Here is a 25,102-nt window from a genome sequence, read left to right as displayed (position 1 = left end):
ACTGTTTAGTGTTTGTGCATTACTCAGTTTTCCTGAGTCATCCTTTACTGTGAAGCTGATTGCTAACCATGAAGATAGTTCATGTAGCCTTCTCAACACTTTAGAGTCTCTGCTTGTAGAACAGGTAAGTGCCTCATATGACCCTGGAAGTAGTTAGATTTCTTCCCCAACTCAAGAGCACAGGATTCATTTTTTTTTTTAAATCATCCACTATTTGAAAAGAGTGAAAGAAATTGAACTGTGTACTTTTGCTACTATGGTAGCATTGTCCAGCAGATTTTCTCACAGGCTACCTGGTTCCCTTGGGAAACCCTAGGGTATCTTTATTGGCTATATATGCATTCATATGAGTGTATACATGCGTGTGTGTGCATGTGTGTAGGTTGTTTGATTCTACTTTTTGAGATGGAGTCTTACTATGCAGCCCAGGCTAGCCTCAAATTCACTCCAATCCTCTTGCCTCAGGCTCCCAAATGCTGGAATTATAGGAGTGGGCCATCATATCCAGCTATCATGGCTATGGATAATGATAACTCAAGGGTATGGGTTATACTTAGCCAAGGTACAAGAAACACAGGCCAGAGTCTATGTGGGAAATCAGACACAGGTTTCTACTATTTTCTCCCAGTATAATTGCATAGATAGTGCTTAACTGCCCCAAGCAATCATGTATGACAATTTATATTCTCTATTGCCAACCAGGGAAATCCATCTGAGGTTTGAGGTACAGAGATCTTCTTCTGTCCAGCCAGTTAGGCATGAAGCCCTGGTATGGCCGAGCCTGGTCTGTCTCCAGACTCTGTAAGACAAACTAAGACCATACGGTTGAAAGTTCTCATACCATCATTTATTTCCATAAACTATTCAATGCCTCTGATAGCCCAGATATGACAACATTCTTCTTAAGAATGGTGTTCCAGTATCATCCTCCTCGAGTGTCATGGATGTCTCTCAGAAGTGCCAGGATAGGCAGGTCAAAAAAGATTCTGAGGTGCTAGTTTGTAGGGAAGCCACAACAAACTGTCACAGTCAGCATGGCTTCAGCAATGGAAATTGATTACTTCAGAATTCCCAAGACTAGTTATTTGTAGGACTGACTGGAAATTCCTTCTGAAGGAAAATCTCTTACCTAGTTTCAGAAAGGTGGTAGCAATATTTGGTATCTCCTGGCTCACAGAAGCGTCATCCTGACCTCTACATTCATCCCCATCTGGCTTTCTCCCTGTGTGTTGTCTGAATGTCCTTATTTTTATTTTTATTTTTTTTAATGAGGATATCAGTCATTTTAAATGAAGGGTCATTTTCCTTCAGTCTGACCCCATGTTAATTAATCATAGACATCGTGACCCTTTCCAAGTAATGTCATGTTTTGGGACACCGGAAGTTGAGTTTTCAACATAAACTTTGGGCAGAGGAGAGGAAGGAGTACTTTATACCACAGTAAATGAAATGTCAGACTATATTCTTTTCTGACTTCCCTATTTTCTGTCTCCAGCTCTTTTCCTTCCATCTCTTCTATAGTTAAGATAGAACTTACCCTTCTTTTGATTTAGGAATATATCCCCTGACAAATGGCAAGACTCTTTAAAGTAACTACCTCTAAGAATGGTTTGTTAAAGATGTTAAGCCTAGCCCTACCTCCACATGACTCCTCACAAAGAACCCTAAAAAGCTCTGACAATGGAGGTGGACTCAGGTTTCTCATTCTGTACCTTTCTCTTTCTTCTCTTCCCAAAGCTCAACCTCAGGCCCTTTCAATTTACTTTGATGATGATGCCTCTCCCCTGCTTTAGAAACAGAATAGAGATCATGTGGTAGAACAAATCATTATATTTTATTAATTCATGTGAATAAAATATTTTCCAGAGAACAGCATTGTTAACAATATTGAACAGTATTGAACAAAAATGGTTCATGTTGATCACATTTTTTAAGTGATAATTTCTCAAAAACTTGTTTCTCTTTGGGCCATTTGATTTCTTCTATTGATATTAAAAATATATTATTTTTGAAGAATTCTCTCACCCTTTGGAAGTGATCTAATATAAACAAATGTACTGTATTTCAGATGAATTAAAAATAGATACAGTTGTAATCATTTAATTCACTTTTTAAAAATTTATATACGCTAAAATTACTTGTGCTCTGCTGACAGGAGCCTGATTCTCCTGAGAGGCTCTGCCAGAGCATGACAAATACACAGGTGGATGCTCACAGCCAACCATAGAACTGAGAACAGGGTCCCCAATGGAGGAATTAGAGAAAGGATTAAAGGAGCTGAAGGGGTTTGCAACCCCATAACAACAGAACCAACCAACCAGAGCTCCCAGGGACTAAACCACCATCCAGAGAGTACACATGGACAGACCCATGGCTCCAGCTGCCTATGTAGCAGAGGATGGCCTTGTTGGGCACCAATGGGAGGAGAGGCCCTTGGTCCTGCCAAGACTCGACCCCCTAGTGTAGGGGAATGTCAGGGCAGGGAGGAGGGAAGGAGTGGGTAGGTGGGTGAACACTCTCATAGAAGAAGGGAGAGGGGGGATGAGATAGGGAGGTCTGTGGATGGGAACCCAGGAGAGGGGATAACATTTGAAATGTAAATAAATTTTTAAAAATCCAATTTAAAAAAAAGAACTTGCAGCTTTGTCAAAATTCAGATAGCTACCTCAATATATTCTTAAGATCTTAAAAAACTACTTTTACAAAGCTTTATCTTCTAGTATTTCCCAAATTCATTTGGGGGCTGGGGAGATGGCTCAGCAGTTAAGAGCACTTGCAGCTCTTCCCAATGACTTGGGTTCAATTCCCAGCACCTACCTACAGCTCACCACTGTCTGTAACTCCAGTTCCATGAGTTCAAACAATTCTCATAGATACACATGCAGGCTAAACACCAATGCACATAAAATAAAAATAATTTTTAAAAGATTCAGAAAGAAAGAAAGAAATGGGCTATTTTAAAATATCATTCTTTTAAAAATCACCATCTTCAGACCATTTTATGATACAAATCTTGGTTTGTATATATTGATTGTTTCTTGCCACTTTACATGGTGGTTTCCTTGATGAATGTGGGCAAGAATGATTACAGCACAGTACAAGTGGGGCTTACCAGTCAGGTGGAAGCTCAGGCCATGAAAAATGGAAGAGAGACCAGGGGTTCAGAATTCAAAACTGGTCTCAGCTGCACAGCAAGTTTGTAAGCAGCTACATGAGCAGACTACCTGAGACCCTGTCTCAATTCCCCACTGCCCTGAACAAAAACAATTTAAGAAGGAATCGGTAACTGTCTGTCCTTCAAGCACATTAAAAGCTGAATGGGCACACTGGATGGAAACAAAGGGTAAAAACAGAATCGTTATGGCTTTGCTGATAGTCCTCACCCACACCCTCACCCTGGGTCTCCAGTCTGCCAGGCAAGTCCTCCAGTGAGAACCTCTAGCCCCGGGACATCCTGCTTTATGTTCTTCTTTAGGACTTTCTAGACTTTCAGTTCTGTCTATACTCAAGGTGCATTAATATTGGTATGTGGATTTGTGTCTTGGCTGTGTCCATCTTGTGTCCATGACCTTGTTTGGGTCATGGTTATGGTCAGCACCTGGAAGCATGCCAACCTCTTTGTTGTCCTGCTAAATGCTAAACAAATCAAACTCCCTATGGTAGTCTCAGACTCCTGGGTTAGAACCTGTTTTTATATTTTTGTATTTTATATTTTATATTGTATCTTGTATTTTATATATTTTGTTATTTTTGAATTAAAGTTCGGTAATTTCCATCAACAATCTAGAACACATTGAGCTAAAGATACTAGTAAAGCATTTTCCAACAAACTATTTAGATATATTTAAATCTTCTCTTCATCAGAGCTAAGTTGAATTAATACTATACACAAGTTAAGCATGGTGTATTCTGCTCAACTTAATCTGAAGATAGCAAGACCCCATTTATTTCTACGACTGGAGGGGATTAATCAGCTCAAGATCCCGAATGAAAGACAAAAAAAACTCCACTGAAGAAATTTCCATGTTCAGTATTCGTCATGAAATGGGTATTCAGGATGATCACTCCACCTGCCAAGACAACCCCACAAGAAGAAGACAGTTTAATGGTGTCACGGCTGTGTTACCAGCATCCTTATGTCTTGTTTCTACTCCTTTCCCTATCATTCCCCCTTGTACTTCCTTCTCATTTCCCCTTAAGTCAGCACCTTTCCATGATGATTCACACAATAGGTAGGCATGGAAAAGTTGATTGTGGCTACATCATTTCATTCATAACAAAAGAAGATGAGAGACTTCCGGCCTGTACTTGCATTCAAAGTGTTACTGTTTGTAATGAGGGTGGGGATGATAATGACCCTATCTTGTACTGTTACAATAATGACCATGACAATGACGATGATGACCCTAATTTTTAAATAACAAAGGTAAGAGTATCTACACCAGTCTGCAGTGTGTGTATGTCTATCATGGAATGTAGCCAACATAGCTTTCTGCAAGAACTACAAAAATATAAAATAAACATTGCTTTCCAACGGTAGAGTTCAACAAAACAGCATCTGAGAGGAGGCATAGCTCATTTCCCTTCGAAGACACAGTTTTTTCCATAAATCAATGGAGCTTAATCTTCATATCGCTTTGTTGATTTTCTAATTTTTTTTCTGAAGAATGAGTCACTTTCCCCTAATATTGTTAAAATTGATATTAGTATTTCAAATGTAAATTCTGAAATGTTTTAGTAGAAGAAAAATCAATAGAATGTTAGGCCCATATTATTTCTTCATTTAACGATACTTGTGAGTAGAAGTGACATATCTTCTGGAGATATTGATTAACTATGGTTTAGTTTCCAGTAAGATATTATGTGTGCTTGCATTTTTTCATGTGTTCTGAGGCTGGGTGGTATGTTATGATGTCAAGCAGTGTTCTCCCTGGAAAATTCACATCTAGGAGCGGCTTTATTACAGTAATTCAGAAAGTCAATACTAGTGCATCCAAAATACTTTCCGACTCATGAAGTGATGAGATCAATTCTAACTCTAAGCATTTATCTTAATGGGTGCTACCTAACTCATTGCTTAAAGAGAAGACCAAATGAAGTTACTACCAACGTGATTTGAGAAATCAAAAAGCATAACAAAATGTGTGCATACATATACACAGTTGGCTATCTGTGTATAAGCCGCACTGGTTTTAATTTAAAAGACCTGCAGTGTTTAGGGAACAGTGTCTTGGGAGACATCTGTATATGGTATGTGGTAAAGTCTCAGAAAAGATGGCTAGCTGATAGGCAGAACTTGAAGCTCTGAATCATTTATTTTTTAAGAGATTTATTTCATTATTTGTATGTGCATAGGTGTTTTGGCTTCATGTATCTCTCTGCACCACATGCATGCCTAGTACCTGGTGAAGTCAGAAGAGGGTGTCCTGAGAACTAAAGTCACAGACGATTATTAGACACCATGTAGATGCTGATAATTGAACTCAGGATCTCTGGAAGAGCAACCAGTGCTCTTAGCCACTGAGCCATCTCTCCAGCTCTATTCATTTATGCATTTATTTTTTGAAAGAAGTGTCTTCAATATGCATTTCTGGCTGGCCTGGAACTCACTGGGTAGAACAAGCTAGCCTTGAACTCACAGAGATCCACCTGCTTCTGCCTCCTGAAGGCTGGGATTTAAGGTATGTACTACTGTGCTCGGTTTATTAATTTAGTCCTATTTTGGGGTATTGTGTAGGTGTGAACTTATGTGCACTGCAGACCTTTACAGACCAGTAACTCCCTTGGAACTGGAGTTATTGGTGATTGTGGGCTGCCTGATATGGGTGGCGGGAACTGAACCCAGGTCTTCTAAAGAGCATCAAGTACTCTTAACCACTGAGCCATCTTCCCAGCCCCAAAGCTCTGAATCTTACAGGCAAGAAAATATTTGACGTAAACTCTAGGTTCTTGGTTCACAACCTGACACTCTTTCTACTACTATACAAGCAGGCCTCTCAGAATTTTTTAAAACGGAATTTACTCTAACTTGGGTTTTGCTTTGAGTTTTAGTTAGATATAAGCAGTGTAATTTCAGAATTTGTGTTGTTGCTCTAACAGGTGTAGCATGAAGGGTTAATCCTCCTTGTCTCCACGTCATGTCTTTACCTAAGTGGCAGACATTCAGAACACCCTGTTCATTCCTCATCCTGGTGTTTCTATGGGCACAGGTGAGGGTTCCCAGGAGCCTTATTGTTAACATGTGACAAGCACTGCCTGACTAGTGACCCTAGGACACTTACATGAGCATCTCCACAAAGCGCACGTTTTTATTCAAGGCTTCAATGTCCTTCATTTCTTCTTTGGTGAGAGAGAAGTCAAAGATCTAAATAGTGGAAATAGAAGACAGAACATTTGTGAAGATGAGCCAGGGAGTGGAGACAGTAAGGGAGAGCCTCGGATGAGGCTCTTTGTGAAAGAGCCAGTGTCTCTGTGAGTGTCTGAGAGAGCTGGGTTCCTGTATGTGTGTATGTGTGGTGCATCGAAGGGGAGGGTGTGGGGCAGCTTGATCTTCTGCTCTGACCTTTGCCACTTTTGCTTGGGACCGCTCAAACTTACCGAAGAGTGAGCATTTAAAACTGTCCCACATGTGAAGAATTTTCATTTTTTATTTAAAACATTGGATTTTTTAAATTCTTGACTATTCTTGACCTTAAACACTGGAAAAAAAAAACCCCATATTTTCTAGCCTTTAAATCTGATTATTCTTTTCATTTGCATCACCCTGATAGCCAAGAATGTTGAACATTTCTTTGTGTTTCTTAGCCATTTGGATTCCTCTGTTGATAAGTCTCTGTTTAGCTTTGTACCTGTTTTTTTTTTTTTAATTGGGTTATTTAGTTTGTTGATGTCTAGTTTCTTGAATTCTTTGTATGTTTTGGGTATTAGCCCTCTGTCAGATGTGGAGTTGAAGATCTTTTCCCATTCTGTGGGCTGCTGCTTTTTCTTATTGGAATTCCATTTCACAGCTGCCAGAATGTCTAAGATTAAAAACCATGAGTGAAGCTCATGCCAGCAAGGCTGTGGATCAAGGGGAACACTCTTCCAGTGCTGGTGGGAGGGAAAATTTGTACAGCCACTTTGGAAATCAACATGGCAGTTTCTCAGAAAGTTGGAAATTGATCTACCTCAAGACCTAGTTACCCCACTCCTGGTCTTATAACCAAAGGCTGCTCCATCCTATCATAAGGACACTTGCTCAACTATGTTCACAGCAGTTTTTTTTTTTTTTTTTGTAATAGTCAGAAACTAGAAACAACCCAAGTCTCCTTCAACTGAAGAATGGATAAAGAAAATGTGGTACATTTACACAATGGAGTATTAATCATCTGTTAGAAACAATGGCATCATGAAATTTGCAGGCAAATGGATGGAACTAGAAAAAAAATCATTCTGAGTGAGGTAACCCAGCCCCAGAAAGACAAACTTGGTATGTGCCCACTTGTAAGTGGGTGTTCCCTGTAAATTTAACGACAATCATGCTACTGTCCACAGACCCAGGCAGGTTAAGTAACAAAGAGAGCTTAAAGGTGGAGGGGCACAAGAATCTCCCTGGGAAGGGGAAATAGAATACATTCCCTGGGATTGACTAAGGAAAAGTGGGGTTAGGAACGAGAGGGATCAGAAGTGGAGAGGGAGAAAATGATTGTAATTGGGAAGCATTCCAGGGGTGCGGTGGATCAAGCGCAATGGAAATTCTATGGAATCTGCGAGAGAAACCCTAGCTAAGGGCTCCTAGTGATGGGGGACACGGAGCCTGAACTAGCCACCTTCTGTAACCAGGCAAGGCCTCAAGTAGAGGGATGGGGACACCAACACAGCCACAGAAATCTTCAACCTACAGATTCTCCTGCCAGCAGAGGGTGCTGGGACCAGAGCCTAGCAGAATTGTCCTATAAACAAACAAAAAACAAACCCAGAGAGACTTCATCCAGCAACTGACAGGAGCAGATGCAGCGTCCCACAAGCAAACAGGCAGAGTTCCACAAGTCCTACAAAGGTGAGGAAGGATCAGGGGAACCAGAGGAGTCAAGGACTCCAAGAGAACAAAGCCCACAGAATCAGCAGACTGGAACTCATGAGAACTTGAAGAGAACAGGGAGACTGTGTGGGTCTGACCTAGATACTCTACGTATTGTATGGGTGAGTAGTTTGATGTTCTTATGGAAATCCTAACAGTGGGAGTGGGGGCTAACCTTGTCCCTTTTCCCTACTTGAGGGACCCTTTTTCTCCTACTGGGGTGCCTTGCCCAGCTTTGATGTGACGGTATGTTTCTGGTCTTGTTGTAGCTTGTTTTGCCGTGTCTGGTTGATGTCCCTGGGAGGCCAGTTCTTCACTGAAGGGAGGAGAAGGGTTTGATCTGAGGGAGATGGGAGGCATGGGGACAGGGGCTGTGGGGCAGGGAAGGCAAACTGCTGTTGGCATGGAATGTATGAGAGAATTTTTTTTTTTTTTTTGGTTCTTTTTTTCGGAACTGGGGACCGAACCCAGGGCCTTGCGCTTCCTAGGTAAGCGCTCTACCACTGAGCTAAATCCCCAGCCCCGAGAGAAGAATTTTTAAAAAGGATAAACTTGCTTATTCTTATAACAACAACAACAACATTTATGTCTTGCTTTGTAGTTCAAGCTGGTCTGGAACATGCTGGGTATCTGGGGCTGGTCTCTACCTGACAAACTTCCCTCCTGGGAGGGCAGGTGTGCACCACTATTGAAGCTTCTTTTCTCGTTCAAAACATCTTTCTAGAGGGTTGTTACAATTATTTTTCTCTTTGTGTTCCTCCCATTTGTTTATCTAGTGTGTATTTGTGTTCATGGGGAAGTCAGAAGATAACTTGCAGAAATTGGTTCTCTCCTCCCACCCTGTGGCTCCTCGGAATTGGACATTTGTTTGTTTTTGTTTTTGAGGCTGGGTTTCTCTGTGTAACCCTGGCCATCCTGGAACTTACTTTGTAGACCAGGCTGGCCTCAAACACAGAGATCTACCTGCCTCTGCCTTCCCAGTACAGAGATTAAAAGTGTGGGCTACCATGTGCACCTCCTACGAGTTTTTTTTTTGTTTGTTTGTTATTTTTGTTTTTGTTTTTTTTTTGTTTGTTTTTTTTTTTTTTTTTTTTTTGGTTCTTTTTTTCGGAGCTGGGGACCGAACCCAGGGCCTTGCGCTTCCTAGGCAAGTGCTCTGCCACTGAGCCAAATCCCCAGCCCCGAGTTTTTTTTTTTTTTAAGTGATGAAAGTTTCATCTTTAGCCTTTAGCCACTGAACCATCTTGCTAGCCTGCTTTTATTTTTTCCTACCTTTTATACTTTATGTTCTTGTTTTAAAATTAGTCTGTATCAGCATTTAATATCTTTATTTTCACTAAAATCCGTAGAGTTTATCTGTTTATAACTTATGACTGTGTAAGCAATCTGTAAGCCCATGCTCTTTGTAAACCGGCACTGCTATAGGATAATAGACACATATGGGATGGAAAGTGGGCGGCTCCTCTTCACTCACTACCCTGCTTGGCGTTAGGAGAAAGTACGGTGTGCAGATGTGGTGTAACTACCTTCCTTTACTTACGTATCATGGTTCTCATGATCCATCCCATGAAGATAAAGATAAAACCTTACTTTTTATTTATTTACCTTTCACAGGATACACTAAATACACTTAACTAACGGATCCTCTCCAGATCATTTCTGACTGTTTTCAAAGAATTCTTTTCTTTGATTATTTATTACCCAGATATTGACGTTCGATTCCCAACACCCACGTGCTGGCTTACAGCCACCTTTGACTCCAATTCTAGGGGATCGGACATCTTCTTCTGGCATCTGCAGGCACCAGGTATGCGGGCAGTGCACATATGAACATGCAGGCAGAACCCCGACTTACATAAAATAGAATGAAACACCTAAAAATATTAAACGCTTTAACTACATTAAACCCAGTGCCACACAAACCAATAGCTCAAAAGAGGGGTCCTTCCATGGATTTACTTTTTGCGCACAGTAGGCCCCACTCCGTGGCCCTACTGTGGATCCTACTGACAAACTGCAGCAGATCTTGTGAGATCACAGGCTTCATGAAATCAATAATGAGAGAAGATTTGAAGATTTATTCTAATTATAGATGCAGTGTTTCCCAAATAAGAACAAGACCGGGTTTAAAAGCCTACTTTGGCAGGTGTAGTAACATATCAATATGTCTATGTATCTATAAATATCTATCTCTATATCTAATTGGAAGAAAAGAACAGCCAAAATTAAAGTACCTTTTCAGATGAAAATATTCTTTCTAGGATCATTCTATAAAAGACTGTATGTAATGCAGGCTTCTGTGCTGTGCTATCATTCAGTCAAGTGTCTTTAAAAAAAACAAAATAAAACAAAACAAAAAAAAAAAACAGCACTGATTCTGTTTCTTCTAGGAGTCAGTATGCATAAGTAACCAGAACCTAAGTTTGCCATAAGTGCACTTATTTTTGTAAATTTTGGTTTTTAACTTAAGATGAGCTTTCGAATTCTCCCTTTCTGTGTTGTTTCTAATCACTATTTTCCTTTGTTCAGTGTGGATTGATTTTTCTGTGGTCTCTTTTATTTCATGGCACAAATTATTTTACATGAGTAGAGATTTCATACTATAAAATTAAATTAACTGCCAGATAATCATGCCTGTAGCCTCAGAACTTGGAAGGTGGAGGGAGAAGCTTCAAGAGTTCAAAGCCACCCTTAGCTACACAGAAGGTTTGAGGCCAGCATGGACTGCATTTGACCCTCTCAGAAATGCACATCAACCACCCAAGCTCTTTCTTTTCTTCTCAAAACCTCCATATCATATCGTTTCCTGTCAGAGCAAATGTTCCAAGAGGGAGAGCAGTCAACTAGACTAAATGTGGATGAAAGCCGTGACCCCTCACAGACTGAGAATGGAGTCCCAGATCTGCTCACACAGAAGTCCCTGGTGACCCTGAGAAAAGCTGCCCACAGAGACCGCCAGGGTGAGAGTTCAGTTTTAATGGATCTAAAATAGGAGAAGTGAATTGAGAGGAGATCTCCTTTTCTAGAGGTTGCCTGTAAACAGGAAAAGAGAAGTGGAAGTGGTCAGAGAAAGTCTACTTTTAGTCTACAAGTATGTCTGGAGTATGTTTGTTGGTGGGAGTTACACAGGCAGAAGAGTTTGACCTCCAGGACACAAAAGGGACAGGCATGAGATTGATGCTGTGCTCGTTGAGGGTCATCCCAACGTTCAAGGACATTCCAGGGGAGTCAGAAGACAGCACCATCTTTCTGCATGTCTGAAGGTAGTTCTCTTACCTGAAAGTTTTCTTTGATCCTTTCAGGGGTAGTACTTTTAGGGATGACAACCAACCCTCGCTGGATGTCGAAACGCAACACAATTTGAGCTTGTGTCTTATTGTACTTTTTCCCCAGCGAGGTTAGGAGTTCATCCTTTAACAAGGGTGGAGAAGATACATTCACCCTTGAGGAGGAAGGGAGGGAAGAAAATACATGTCACCTTTTGATGAAAGACAAGAATCCATTGGTTACCAGCTGGTGTTCTCATTCACTGGTTACTGCCAGGGCACTTAAGTCACCTCTAGTCAATTTCTCTGAGTGTAACAAATTATGGAATGAAGAGGTGCTCTAGCATGAGAAGATCAAGAGAGGCAGGTGGGTTGGGCTGACTCAGAGGGCACACAATAGCATGTGTGTATATATACATGCACATGCATACACACACATATATATTTTTGCATGCATACACACACACATATATAATGCGCATGTATACACGCACACATGCATATATATACATATGCATGCATACACACACATATGTACATGCACATTCATACACACACATATATACATGCACATGCATACACACACATATATACATGCGCATACATACACACACATATATATACATGCACATGCATACACACATATAAAAATATATACACACATGCATGCATATACACATACATATATGTGCATGCATACACACATATACACACACTTGCATGTATACACACACATATATGTACATGCACATGCACACACACACATATATACATGTGCATGCATACACACATATATTTACATATATATACATGTGTATCCATACACATACACACACATATATACATGTGCATGCATACACACACATATACACACATGTGAATATATACACACACATATATACATGTGCATGCATACACACATGTGCATGTATACACACATACACACACATACACACATACACACACATACACACATACACACACATACACACACATATATACATGTACATGCATACACACATATACATACACATGTGCATGCATATACACATACACATACACACACATATATACATGTACATGCATACACACATGTGCATGTATACACACATACACACACACACATACACACACACACACACCAAGCTCTTTCTCTCTTCACGTGTGCAATGTGGGGTGAAGAATCTTATAGAGAGCTTGGTCTGAGGTAGTCGTATGGGAAAGGCAAAAAGATCGGAATGAAGAAAGTAGCTCTACTCTTGCCATCGGATCAGACAGACATTCTCCTAAGGCTCCTTGGATCAGGGCAGACATTCTCCTAAGGCTCCTTGGATCAGGGCAGACATTCTCCTAAGGCTCCTTGAGTCCATCAAAGGTATTGCCACTGTGTGCCAAATTCAACAACTTAAAAGCTCTCAGAACACGATTGCAGAAACTCTGAAGTATCATGAGTTTTCATCTGTTTGCTGGGATCTTGACACGAGCAGGCCAGTTCTTGAAGATCCCACAGCCAAAAGGAGTCTCCCACTCAGCTAATTCACACTGCTTTTGTGCCCTATCCACACAGAAAGAGACATTCCTTGATGGGAGTCCAGCATTACTTACCATAACGGGTTGCGACAGGTCCCTAAGGGGCTGTATGCGACAATGACGATGTCATGCTGCTGGCAGAACTTCAAGAGTTTTGTCTGGGTGAAATACGGGTGGCACTCCACCTGTGTGGTGGTGACATTAGAGAAGAGAACAAAGCGAAGGACTTTTCAATGCAGGTTCACATGGCTTTGAAAGCGTTCTTCAGGCACTGCTGAGAGGACACGGTGGGTAAAGGCGCATGCCACCAAGTAAGTCTTGTGACCTGAGTTCCAGTCCCTGGGATACACGGAGTGAAAAGATAGAACCAAATTTCGAAAGTTGCGCTCTGACCTCCACACACATTGTGTGGCACGCACGCACACGCGCGCGCACACACACAGACACTAATAAAAACACAAAATGGGGGTTGGGGATTTAGCTCAGTGGTAGAGCGTTTGCCTAGCAAGCGCTAAGGCCCTGGGTTCGGTCCCCAGCTCCGAAAAAAAAGAAAGAAAAAAAAAAACACAAAATGGAAAAACTCACAATCACAAAAATAGCTATCCAGAAAGGCAGAACAATGTGCACTCCTGGATTCACTGACACTATGTGAATGTGAGTGAATGTGATCCTTAGCTTAGGAGAGGAGAGCATTGTTAGACCAGATGACACAGAAGTTTGGCAGATTTTTCTCTTTTAACTAGGACTTGCTCTAGTTTTATTTTATGTATGTGAGTGTTTTGCCTGCAGGTGGGTGTGCGTGGGCACCACACGTGTGCAGCAGTGTCGTGGAGGCCAGAAGACAGCATCAAGCCCCCTAGAACTGGAGTTGCAAATGATCGTGAGCTGCTGTGTGGGTGCTGGGATCCAAACCTGGATCCTCTGCAAGTCTAACATGAATGTGTTTCATGTAATAGAACATCATATTTAAATGAGGCTGGCTCTCTTTTGCAGTGAGACATTTCCCCTAACCTTCATACTCCCAGGAGTATTTTCCTGTGAATTCCCATCTGTTTATTCTGCTTATGTTCTGTTAGGCCTTAGAGGTCTTTTCCCCCCATCAAGTATTTTGATTCACTTTGTATTAGCCTTTTAATTCATAAATATATGGAATCATTTATTATATTAAAAAACCCATCACTTTCTATGTTTTGCATGTTCTTTGTTTCGAGCAGTTTTTTCTCAGTTCCAGAGACTTAACCCTGGCCTGTGTGCGTGCTACATGAGCATGGCCATGATTTGGCTGCAGCCCAGTCCCCCTTCCGGTACTTTCACATCCACCCAAGTTTTCTTTATGACTTTTTCAAGGCTTCCCTTTGTATACATTGTTCCAGAAAGCTAAGTCCTTCTGTTGCATTTGCAAATGACTTCTGCCTTTAACCTTGGCCTGTGTTATGCACTTATTTCCTCAACTTCTCGAGCCTTGCATTATTTTAAATCCTCTTTATCTTGCCTTTATTTGGCAATTCTCATTTCCTTCCCATTATTTTTCTTCTTCAAAAACAAAACAAAACATCTTGGGAGCTCAGTGGTTAAGAGCACTGACTGCTGTCCCAGAGGTCCTGAGTTCAATTCCCAGCAACCACATGGTGGCCCACAACCATCTGTAGTGGGATCTGATGCCCTCTTCTGGTGTGTCTGAAGAGAATGACAGTGTTCTCATATACATTAAATAAATAAATCTTAAAAAAATAATCTTGGTTATATTTGCTTGGATTTGAGCTTTCAAGAATGGCTTAATTTTTTGTTTTGTTTTGTTTCTTTGAGACACACTCTTTCTCAGGCTGGCCTCAAGGCTCACCTTCCTTGGCCTCTCTAGATGTGCCCACCATGCCTGATTGGGTTGTTTGTTTTGTAGGTGTGTGTGTGTGTGTGTGTGTGTGTGTGTGTGTGTGTGTGTGTGTTTAAGACAGGGTCTCACTCCGTAGCATCAAGGCAGGCCTTGAACTATCATATAGCACAGACTAGCATCTGACTTTATCCATGACCCAGTCTGACCCTTTTTCTTAAGGGATGTGAATTGAAAGAAATTGAAAGATTGGTCTAGAATCCAGGACTCTATGGCTTCTATGGAGCACCTGGAAGACTTGGTGCTGCAAAATCCAGAAGCTTTGTTATAATTTGAAAGTTCTACTGGATATCTCTCCCCACTCAGCAAAAGCCACTCTGTTCTACCTGGTTGGTGACAGGCTTGTACTTGAGTCCTGGCTTGTTCAAGATGACCTCCAGCTGCCTGCGGTTAAAATTAGACACCCCAAGGGATTTCACCAAGCCAGCGTCTTTGCAAGCTTCCAGTGCCTATAGGGTAAATGCCAACAGTCAAGAAAGATGCTTTCAGGGGGCTAGAAAGAATGTTGCTGTGCACACCCACCCCATCCCCATCCCCAAGTAGATGCATATTATAAACACTAAAACGAAAGATTTTGATAGATTCTAATATATGCACACACTAATAAAAATCACTTTCACTTTCCATTTATAAGCACCTTCTGTGGAGGGTGGATAAATATTTAACACCCAGCTATCCAGGTCAGGAAATAGCAACCCAGTTTACAGCATTTGTCAATTCCTGTGGTATCACCTTCTGACGAGGCTGCATTCAAGCTAGCCAAGGGACATCCCTGACCATTCAGTTGGAAGGAGATTTGCAGAAGCTGGTGTGAGTGCCTTTCAACACACCTTTGCAAAGACAGTCTCTCTCCCCTCCCCTGGCCCTCCTGCTGCAATCCTGATGTCATAGTCTGTGGATCTATTCCAGCATTCCTACACTGGTTCACTGATTCCGATGTTGTATCAACGTGGCACTATACAATTTCTGTAACTACGTAGCAATTCTTTATTATTTATTTATTTTCATTTTTTATTGCTTATTTTATTTATTGGCATTTCACATGTTATCCTCCTTCCCAGTTCCCCCACCCACCCACCTACTTCCTGCCTCAGCACCCTAGCGTTCCCCTACCCTGGGTCATCCAGCCTCCAGGGGACCAAGGGGCTCTCCTCCCAGTGATGCCCGATAAGGCCATCCTCTGATGTAGTAACTCTTAAATTTATTGTTAACTCCTTCAACTTCTGTTTTGTTTTTTTTGTTTTTTTTGGTTCTTTTTTTTCGGAGCTGGGGACCGAACCCAGGGCCTTGTGCTTCCTAGGTAAGCGCTCTACCACTGAGCTAAATCCCCAGCCCCTCAACTTCTGTTTTAATTAATTTTTTAAGTTTATTTTTGATGGGTCTGGAGAGACAGCTCCCAAAGGACCCAAATTCGCCACCCAACACCCACATTACACAGCTAACATCGGCTTGTAACTCCAGCCCTCTACTGGCTTCCATGGGCCTCCACACATGGCATATGCTCATGCAAAAACAAATAAAAACCTTCAAAAATTATTCTTTGAAAATTTCATACATGTATACAACGCTTCCCCATCATGTCTCCTTCTTTTCTTTTTTTCTAAGTCCTTCGGGGGCATTGCAGATGTTTGTGTTTACATATAAATTTTAGCATTAGCTTTTTTCCTATTTCAATGGGCGATTTTAGTTTTTGCTAGGATTTATTGAGTCTTTGGACAAGTCTGGTGAGAATTAACACTATAACACATTGAATATTAAGAGATGATGTATGTTTCTCCATTCATTTAGATCTTCGATTTCTTTTAGCTAGCTATACAGTGTAGTTTTTTTTAATGTTGAAAGCTTATGCATATTTTATCAAATTTCTATCTAAATATTTAATATTGTCTTTTTAAGGATTTAATTTCTAATTGTGTGGGGCTAGCATATGGATTGCATGCAGTTGGTTTTTCTTCCTTTTTGTCTTGTGAATTATTTAGATGTGTTATCTGTTCCTAAATATTTGATGTTTTCTCAGATATCTTTTTGTTCTTGGTTTCAGATTTGACTTCAGCTTAAAAGGACAGCACACTTTGCGTAACTAGGATACTTACTGAGATATTTTGTGGGTGAGAAAACATTATGTCACATTTTCCCATGGGTATTAAAAAAACTGGCGTTCTTTTGTTTGTTTTCCTTTTAGACTTACTCAGTTTTATTTATGGGTACGGGTAAATTGCCTTCATACATGTCTGAGCATCACATGTGTGCAGTGCCCTCAGAGGCCAGAAGAGGACATCGGATCCTCTAGAAGTTATAGATAGTAGGTGCCAAGCGGGTGCTGGAAACCAAACCTGGGTCTCCCACACCAGAAGCAAGTGCTATTAGCCCCTGAGCCACGCCTCCAGCCCTCTGAGCCACGCCTCCAGCCCTCTGAGCCACGCCTCCAGCCCTCTGAGCCACGCCTCCAGCCCTCTGCTGTATTTTGGTGGAGACTTCTATGAGAGTAAATTATGTCAAAAGGTTGATCACACATGAATCTCATAAATGCTACGGATTTTATGTGTAGCTATTATCTTAATTAGTGATGGGCCCTGAAATCTTTAATTACAAACATGCATTGCTCATTTTCTCCTTTTTGTTGTTTTAGCGTAGGCTTCATGCCTAAGCCCCTTTCTAGAAGCTGAAATAGTCAACCCAGATTTCTCTGGATTAAGGCTAACCTAACTTTTTTTTTCTATATGCTCTTTTTTCTATTCATATGCTTCTGTCTTTTTTTAAAAAATTGTTTCATACATATACACACATGCATACACATGCACGTGTGTGTGCACACACACACAGTGGGACTTGGTTTTCTGCATTTTGGCAGACTCTCCCTTTTCAGTGAGGTGCTTTCACTACACATTGTAAGATTATCGACATCACCACATCTTCCAGATGGGTGTTCGTTCTCTGATTTACGTCATTCGTTTTCCTTCTTCCCCGGCCTTTTTTTTTTTCCAGCCGATTGCTTTTTATCATGCTCTTTTATTGATGCACTTACTACATTCTGAGAGGTTTAGCTCTTTTTCACCTAGTACTTCTCCTTGATATCCTGAAACCACATTATAATCATTGTGGGAAATGTGAAAGAAATATGTTGTCCTTTCTATCAAAGGGGTACATAAGACAAGGGAAAATCACCAATTTAAAAGACAACTCTTAAAAATACCACGTAGCAGAAAAATCTCTTCTCAGGTCAGCGTTTTCCTGAAATCAAAACATATGTTCAAGTGTATGTTCTGTGTAAGGCTGGGTCCTGCTTATCAACTGTTTACTACATTTAAGTCAGCTGACCGCATAAGAATGTGAGACCGGGCCTGTCCACGCCCATTGGATAGCCACGCCCATTGGATAGGCACAGGACCCCTTAAGCTAGGAATAAAGCTGGACGACTGCTTACCTGGTTTAGCACCTACACACCTTTCTGCAGAAGTAAACTTTTCTGCACTGCTGAAGTATCTCAGAGTATGCGGTTGTTTTTCTCGAGACCCCAGGCCCATTCCCAGTACCATGCAAGCATGGGTTTCTTTCCTCTTCTTTCTGTACTTAGTATCTTTCCTTCTTCAAATACTGCCATTTTCTTCCTTCCGTTTTCTTAACAGAATTCTAATTTTATTTTTTTCTGTTGCTCAGCTTTCCCTTTCATACTGAAGTGGTGGTTGTTGTCATTGTTTTGGTTTCTATTGTTCATACTAAGGGTTTTCCTCATTCTGATCCTTAAATTCTGTATTGTTTCTAACTAATATGCATTCCCACGCGTTCCTAAATCGTTCCTTGTTGGTATTTTTTTTTTTTTTTACTTGTTTGCTTAAGTGGTTTTTGTGTGGTTTTTGGCTCTTTATTTGTTGGATAGCCGATCTCTTTTGAATGCCTTTTAAGACAAAACGTTTCTTGGTCCTCTGTTTTGTTTACATTGGGATACATGACTGAGATAAGTTTTCTTCTGAAGCAAATGCGCGGCTACTTTGGGCCATGAACTGTTTTTTTTCCTTCCAGGCATCCCTATAGAAGGGAAGACCAGACTCCCAAGTTCATCACAATAAAATAAGTAAGTGTATGTCCTCTTGGATGTAGACTATGGCTATCAGAAAACCCTCCAGACTGCTCTGTGACTCACACCCTCAGCTGTGACCCCCAGAAAGAAATAGGCAGAAATCCTTACACATCCTCATTTTCTTGGCTTTGGATTGGCAGGTGGTGTTGGGAGTGGAGTCAGGGAGAGGTGAATTGCTGTGTCAGGGTACACCTTCTGCACTAATCCATCCCCCAACCAGCATAGAGCGTTCCTTCCCTGCATACACACACAACAGTTTTCTTACGTTCCTGAACCTTCCCACTCATATACTCCCAGGGAAAAGAGCCAGGACATGGTCCAAAAATGGAACTAGAATAATTTTTAGCTTTACATGGGCTATTTTTAATTTCTTTTAGATGTCACATTAATTTTTAAAACTCAATTTTACACTACTGAGTTATCTCATCTATGTTTTAAAATACTGTTTTAGGTAGAACACATTCTCTGTATTTCTTTTCCCATTCCTGGTAATTACTGTCTTCAGTGAGAATTAAGAAATCTTCACCACCAAGGCTAGCTGATAGGGCTAAGTGCATAAAGACACTTGTCGCCAAGCCTGATGACCTGAGTTCCAGGACCCACAGGGTCCCCAAGATATGTCTTGACCTACGTGGTATAAGCATACACAGACACACAGACACATAGACACACAGACACAGACACAGACACAGACACACACACACACACACACACACTTTCAAGATTAAAAGAAAGACTTATTGAGCACCTATAAGGGGAGCTTTCATATGTCTGCACATGTGGCTAGAAATTCTGTTACTTGTTATTGAATATAACGACATTGGCTATCAGGGCTTATGCAGGAATATAGGGGCCTCAGGTAAAAATAGAGGGCTTTTACAATAGCTACTGACATTATGCAATAGATGCCCACATGAACTCACCTCCCACGTGGCACACAGATTTGATTTGTGGTATATCACTCGGCCATTCTCATCTTTAGGATAAAATTCCTCTCCAGGCTATAAAACACAGAACATTTATTTATACTTAAGAATTAAAAATAGACAATTTGAGCTCTCAACAGGTCAATATACTGTGACCTTGCCAATCAAATTTACCAATTTATATACTTTACTAGTAAATATTCTAGGTACATATAATATTATGGTAGCATATAAAACATGCATATTTCATAAAGTTATATACCTTATTATACATTACAGTATCTTTTTAATAATATATGATATGTAGTTATATAGAATATGATATTTTATAATTGTGGGGGTCCCTGCAAGTGTCACAGCTGGCAGGAAAATGATCCAGGAGAGGTAAGAATGAAACTTGACTCGGCTCAACTTAGCCAGTGTTGGACCGAACTTTTTGAAGTCTGACACCAGTTGGTTTGTTTTAGTCATATTTAAGAACCACAACTTTGGAAAAATGCTTCCTGATGACAACTCAGTCCCAAGTTACAACAAATGTGTAACATATGTTCACATGGAAACTCTTTACAAGGCTTCTTCTATAAAGATGTGGGCTCTGAAGCAATATTCAGGATACAGGGGGCACGGGTCTGGGATACACAAAATATGCATTCTAGGGGGTATGGGTGAAGCCTGGATCTACAGATAGCAAAACGTCATCAGGTTGTAAACTACAGTCTTTTCCAGCATGCCACGAGGAAGACAGGTAACAGTCTTTTCCCTTTGAAGAGATAAGTCTGTATGTTTAACTCTCCCAGCTTCTCCAGTGTTTATTTATCTATGTAAACAAGGACCTCTTGCCCTCAGTATATTCTTGTTTCTAAGTTTTAAAGAAAGAAAATAGTGGCCATAACAGAGGGCATGGTTGAGTGCATTACCTCTATTATACATAGGCACACATATATAATATTATAAGGGTAATATAAGGATAGCTATCAGCGGACCAAGGAAGCCATATTCACCATGACGGGCATTCAAAGGTCACTTAGAGATTTTATCTATCTCTTTGTACAAATCATTAACCTGACCATCAATAATGTTAGAAAAATCCGACACATTAAAGTGACACATGCTAAGAAATTGTTGAGAACCAAAATTAACCAAGATCTCTTGATTAATTTCTGCTAATATTTTAGCCATAATATTAATAGTTTTACTAGTCATGTAGACCATCTTTGAGACTTCTGTTTGTATGTCAGCAACCATCCCTGTGATTGGCAATAAAAGAACATAAAAACCACCTTTAGTACAGCAAACGCCATCATACTGTCTGCTCTTACAGGTGTGTCTTTTAAGAACCTGACCAAAAAACATTGAGATTTTGCACTGACAAGCTGAGAGTTAATGTACAATACAGTCAGTAAACATAAGAGCAACATTTTGGGGTCTCTACCCAAGGACACACAAGTGTAGTCTCCTTGCTGTTTCCCCAAAGTCTCCATTTCTGAGACTTGATGTCTCTCCCGACAAGTCAGCAAAGACTTACGATTCCATCCTGTCTTAGTTAGGGTTTCTATGACTGTGAACAGACACCATGACCAAAGCAACTCTTACAAAGGAAAACATTTCATTGGGGCTGGCTTACAGTTCAGGAAGAGATAGCAACACTAAGTCTGGTTTGAGCATCTGACACTTCAAAGACCACCCCCAGTAACATACTTCACTCAACAAGGCCACATCTAACAGAGCCACACCCTTTGGACTTATGGGGGCCATTTTTATACAAACAACCACACATCTCCTTTTGACAAGTTTGTCGTCCACTTTCAGATATTTCACTTCTCTGATGGCCTTTGGGATTTTGTGCCAGATGCATCCAACTGTGGGAACTGTGGGGTTTTATTTATTTTCTGGAAAGACATAAGCATAATCTCACCTTGATGTTAGATCACGCACCTTCCATTGATTAGTTTTTTAGATCTTATTATTTAACAGAGACTTTAGACAGGATCATTATCAGTTTTTAGTTTTAATGGAACTCTTTGAAAGGACATGTACAAGGTCCTGTTTGGCAAAGTCAAAATTTAAATATAACACAATGCTATTTTTCTGGGTCTCATCCCACACCTGCGGCATGAGTCAGGGAAAGACAGTGTACCTATCTATAGTGAATTTTGAGCATAGGTTTCTACATACTGACAACAGAGAATATCCAAGACACAGATAACAGTAGTTTCAGATGCCAATTTGATGTTCATTCACTGTGATGGTTTACATTGGCTCCAGGGAGTGGCACTATTGGAAGGTGTGGCCTTGTTGGAGGAAGTGTGTTATTGTGGGGGTGGCCTTGGAGACCCTCCTCCTAGCTGCCTAAGGATGCTCAGGCTGTTCCTGGCTTCCTTCAGATGAAGATGTAGAACTCTCAGCTCCTCCTGCACCATGCCTGCCTGGATGTTGCCATGTTCCCTCCTTGATGATAATGGACTGAACCTCTGAATCTGTAAGCCAGCCCCAATTAAATGTCAGTTATAAGATTTGCACTGGTCATGGTGTCTATTCACAGCAATAACTAAGCAATAACCCAAACTAAGACATTCACCATTAATTATACACTAGAAGCTTGGGATACTGTAAAATTATTCTTTTATGGGACCTGATATGATGGTATAAGGCTTTAATCCCAACACTTGAGAGACAAGTTTTAAAAAAAGATTTAAAAATTCTTTAGATTGTGGGCAGCAATGCCTTTAATAGAAATAGCTCTCCTTTTCTTGGCAGAGTATTATTTAACCAGGCCAAAGGCAAGCATAAAACTAAAAAATAAACAAAATCTATTTAGTTGGCAATGGCCAACAACTTTTAAAGATTTAAAGTTAATGCTATAAAATTCGAGAGCTTTAAAATTCAGGGCAACTTTAATTTTGAGCTCAAGACTCTCCTGTTAGAGAACAGGATATTCAGAAGTACCTGAGAAACAAACGCAGAGCATCCTGAGAGAGAAAATAATTGAGTTTTCCCAAGTCATCATGAATGTTGATATCCAGCTGATATTGTAAATGAAACAAAAAAAAAATGTGAGCAGTATCAAAACTTAACAGCTTCATAGAGAAAGAAGTTGCCAGATGGTTTCAGTTTGTACTGCATTTTGTAGACAGTGTGCTGTAGCAGATTTTTAGACTGTATCAAAATATAATAGGTAAAAACTTCCAAATAACCTAAATTCTACTGATGATGTTTTTGTTTAACTCCTTTTGGCCTCCAAAGGAGTTTGAGAAATATGCAATTACTCTTTGCATTTATTGGTTACCATATTATCCAAATGAAATATTTTTTAATCATTTTTTTAAAAAATTACTTCCTGTTTTCAAAATCCATCCCAAGTATGTTTACACTGTTATTTTAAAATTTTTGTTATGTTGTACAAAAATGTAAACTTTAAAAATGAAGTTTTGGTAATTATAAATAAAAATATTATTATTACTATTATTATTATTATTGCTTTAGCTTAACCTTGAAAACATATACAGGAGGCTAAATAAAGTGTGCCCCTGTATAGTGAATTACATTTGTACTTAGTATGACTACAAGTACAGTTTTGAGCACATTGCAAAATTTGATAATTTAAATGCCAGAAAATTAACTTGCATTCCTTAATTATCTTTAACAGTTTACAACAAGTTTGTGGCTTTTACAATTACTGTAATTTTATAACTTTATCCCTATTGAGTTTGAACCTTAATAATTTATATTTAAGATTTAATTGAAAATCCGTTAACATCAAAAAATAAAATAAACATTTAAACCACAAATTCAGCCTATACAGAGACTAGGAACTTTATTTTTTGACTTGTTCATACTGTACCATTACAGAATATCAGGTTGTTTTTGTTAAATGACTCAATTTATCCAAACAGTTAAACCTTAAATTAACTAAGTAACAAAGACAAAGAGGCTAGACATTGATCTTTAAGTCAGTTTCTGGTTGCCTAACTAGACCTTAGGAATTTATAAACCTTACTTATCAGATATATTTTATTTATCAAACACCTGATGTTTCTTATTTAAAATTCCCTTGAAGTCTAATGTTGAACAGTTAGCAAAGACTGAAGTAGTTAAATACACATCTCTAAGTCGGGTTTTGTTAACCTGAAAAGACCTTTATAACCTTAGGAATTTATCATTATATAAAAACTCATACTAATCCAAAGTATTTTGCAGGCCTGTTGTGGCCTACTTAGTCTAAACAGGAGATAAGTGATAGGCCAGAGGCTCAGCAGGACTGATACCTTTATAGGTGCTGCCTATAAATACAGTTTTTAAACCTTTAGCCATTTATTATGAGCCATCATGTGGTGGCTGGGAATTAAACTCAGGACCTCTGGAAGAGCAGTTAGTGCTCTTAACCACTGAGCCATCTCTCCAGCTCCATTTGTTGTAAGTTTCAAGCTAGTTTTTGTTATAGATTTTACACATTTTTTTTCTTGTCCTAAGATACAAAGTTTAAAGTTAAAAGATTTTTTAAGAATGAAAAGTAGAAAAGGCTTAGAGATTTTTTCATCCATTCATTGTATTACTTTACATTTATAACCTCTTTGTAACACTTCTTTTCTTTCAAGTTAGACCAGGTTACATTGCTAGTATTCTTGTACCTTTTATGTACAAATTTTTATCAGAGGTGAGTTAAAATATTTAATGACTGAGAAATGTCTAATAATCAAAGTTGATTGAATACATTGGGTTTAAACTACGTACAATCTTTTCTGTGGAGCACGTGGAAGTGTATATAAAAGAGATGCTCTTTGTCCTTTTGAAGAACCGCCTGGAAAAGCATTAGGAGAAACCCCTACAGAATTTTTAGATGTAATTTAGGTAATAACCACGGGGTATCTTCAAAAAAAAATTTAAAGGGGATCTTTGGAACCAAATTGTTAGTAGTGACAGGCAGGTAAGGATTCTATCAATTTGATAGGGCCCCAAATTCTTCGTAAGTAATTGAGAGTCCATTGTTTTAAGCTGAGAGGCTGATGGAAATTTTGTGGTAGAGAAATAATGCATCCTAAATAATTATAAGGTGGTTGCTTTTGTCCTTTCTCTGGAGCTGTGTTTAAATTTTCTTCTCTTAGTTTATTTACCATGAAAGTTAAACACTCATTTAAGTGTTGATTAGACCAGCAGAAGGGAATGCCCTTGGTACCCTGAACAACCCTTACGTTAGGAAGCTTAAGCAGCGCTGGCTTAGGTACTTAGACCTCAGTTGCCTTTGTTGCTGTACTAAAAGTTGGGCCTGTTTTAATTTTTACCCAGGAAGGGACTATTGACTGATCTGTACTGAGTTATTTCCACTGTGAGGAAAACAAACAAAACCCATACAGCCAA

The 25,102-nt window shown here is 39.8% G+C and overlaps 2 protein-coding genes across 5 annotated transcripts in view; one reads left to right on the top strand and one right to left on the bottom strand.

The window, feature by feature from the left end:
• Positions 1-1,810: 1,810 nt before the first annotated feature.
• The window catches only part of Akr1d1 (aldo-keto reductase family 1, member D1), a 33,243-nt gene continuing 9,951 nt past the window's right edge, over positions 1,811-25,102 (bottom strand). For 2 of the 4 annotated variants that reach the window (XR_015685257.1, XR_015685258.1), the window contains exons 4-8: positions 19,745-19,822; positions 15,070-15,192; positions 12,931-13,040; positions 6,282-6,364; positions 1,813-4,070 (exon numbers count right to left, since the gene is read on the bottom strand). Coding sequence is in view for 2 of the 4 variants with exons in the window: in NM_138884.2 (NP_620239.2) it covers positions 4,028-4,070; positions 6,282-6,364; positions 11,336-11,501; positions 12,931-13,040; positions 15,070-15,192; positions 19,745-19,822 (603 nt within the window). In the remaining 2 variants the exon portion in view is untranslated. 4 annotated transcript variants of the gene reach the window in all.
• On the top strand, positions 7,958-14,579 carry LOC147994808 (uncharacterized). The gene is made up of 4 exons (XM_087659575.1): positions 7,958-8,181; positions 9,765-9,866; positions 10,873-11,019; positions 13,645-14,579. The coding sequence occupies exons 1-4, from the start codon at positions 8,178-8,180 to the stop codon at positions 13,713-13,715; spliced, it is 324 nt and encodes a 107-aa protein (XP_087515701.1). The 5' UTR covers positions 7,958-8,177; the 3' UTR covers positions 13,716-14,579.

Source organism: Rattus norvegicus, chromosome 4, assembly GCF_021556685.1.
Source record: "Rattus norvegicus strain SHRSP/BbbUtx chromosome 4, alternate assembly SHRSP_T2T, whole genome shotgun sequence".
Classification (NCBI taxonomy): domain Eukaryota; kingdom Metazoa; phylum Chordata; class Mammalia; order Rodentia; family Muridae; genus Rattus; species Rattus norvegicus.
The sequence above is the reverse complement of the archived record's forward strand: the minus strand, read 5'-3'. Positions and strand labels throughout refer to the sequence as shown.

What these genes read in the sequence shown, in the direction of transcription:
- LOC147994808 (XM_087659575.1), top strand. An exon ending in CTGGCATCTGCAGGCACCAG is followed by an intron (nt 9,867 to 10,872) that starts GTATGCGGGCAG and finishes GTTTCCTGTCAG; the next exon opens with AGCAAATGTTCCAAGAGGGA. An exon ending in TGCCCACAGAGACCGCCAGG is followed by an intron (nt 11,020 to 13,644) that starts GTGAGAGTTCAG and finishes TTTTGCCTGCAG; the next exon opens with GTGGGTGTGCGTGGGCACCA.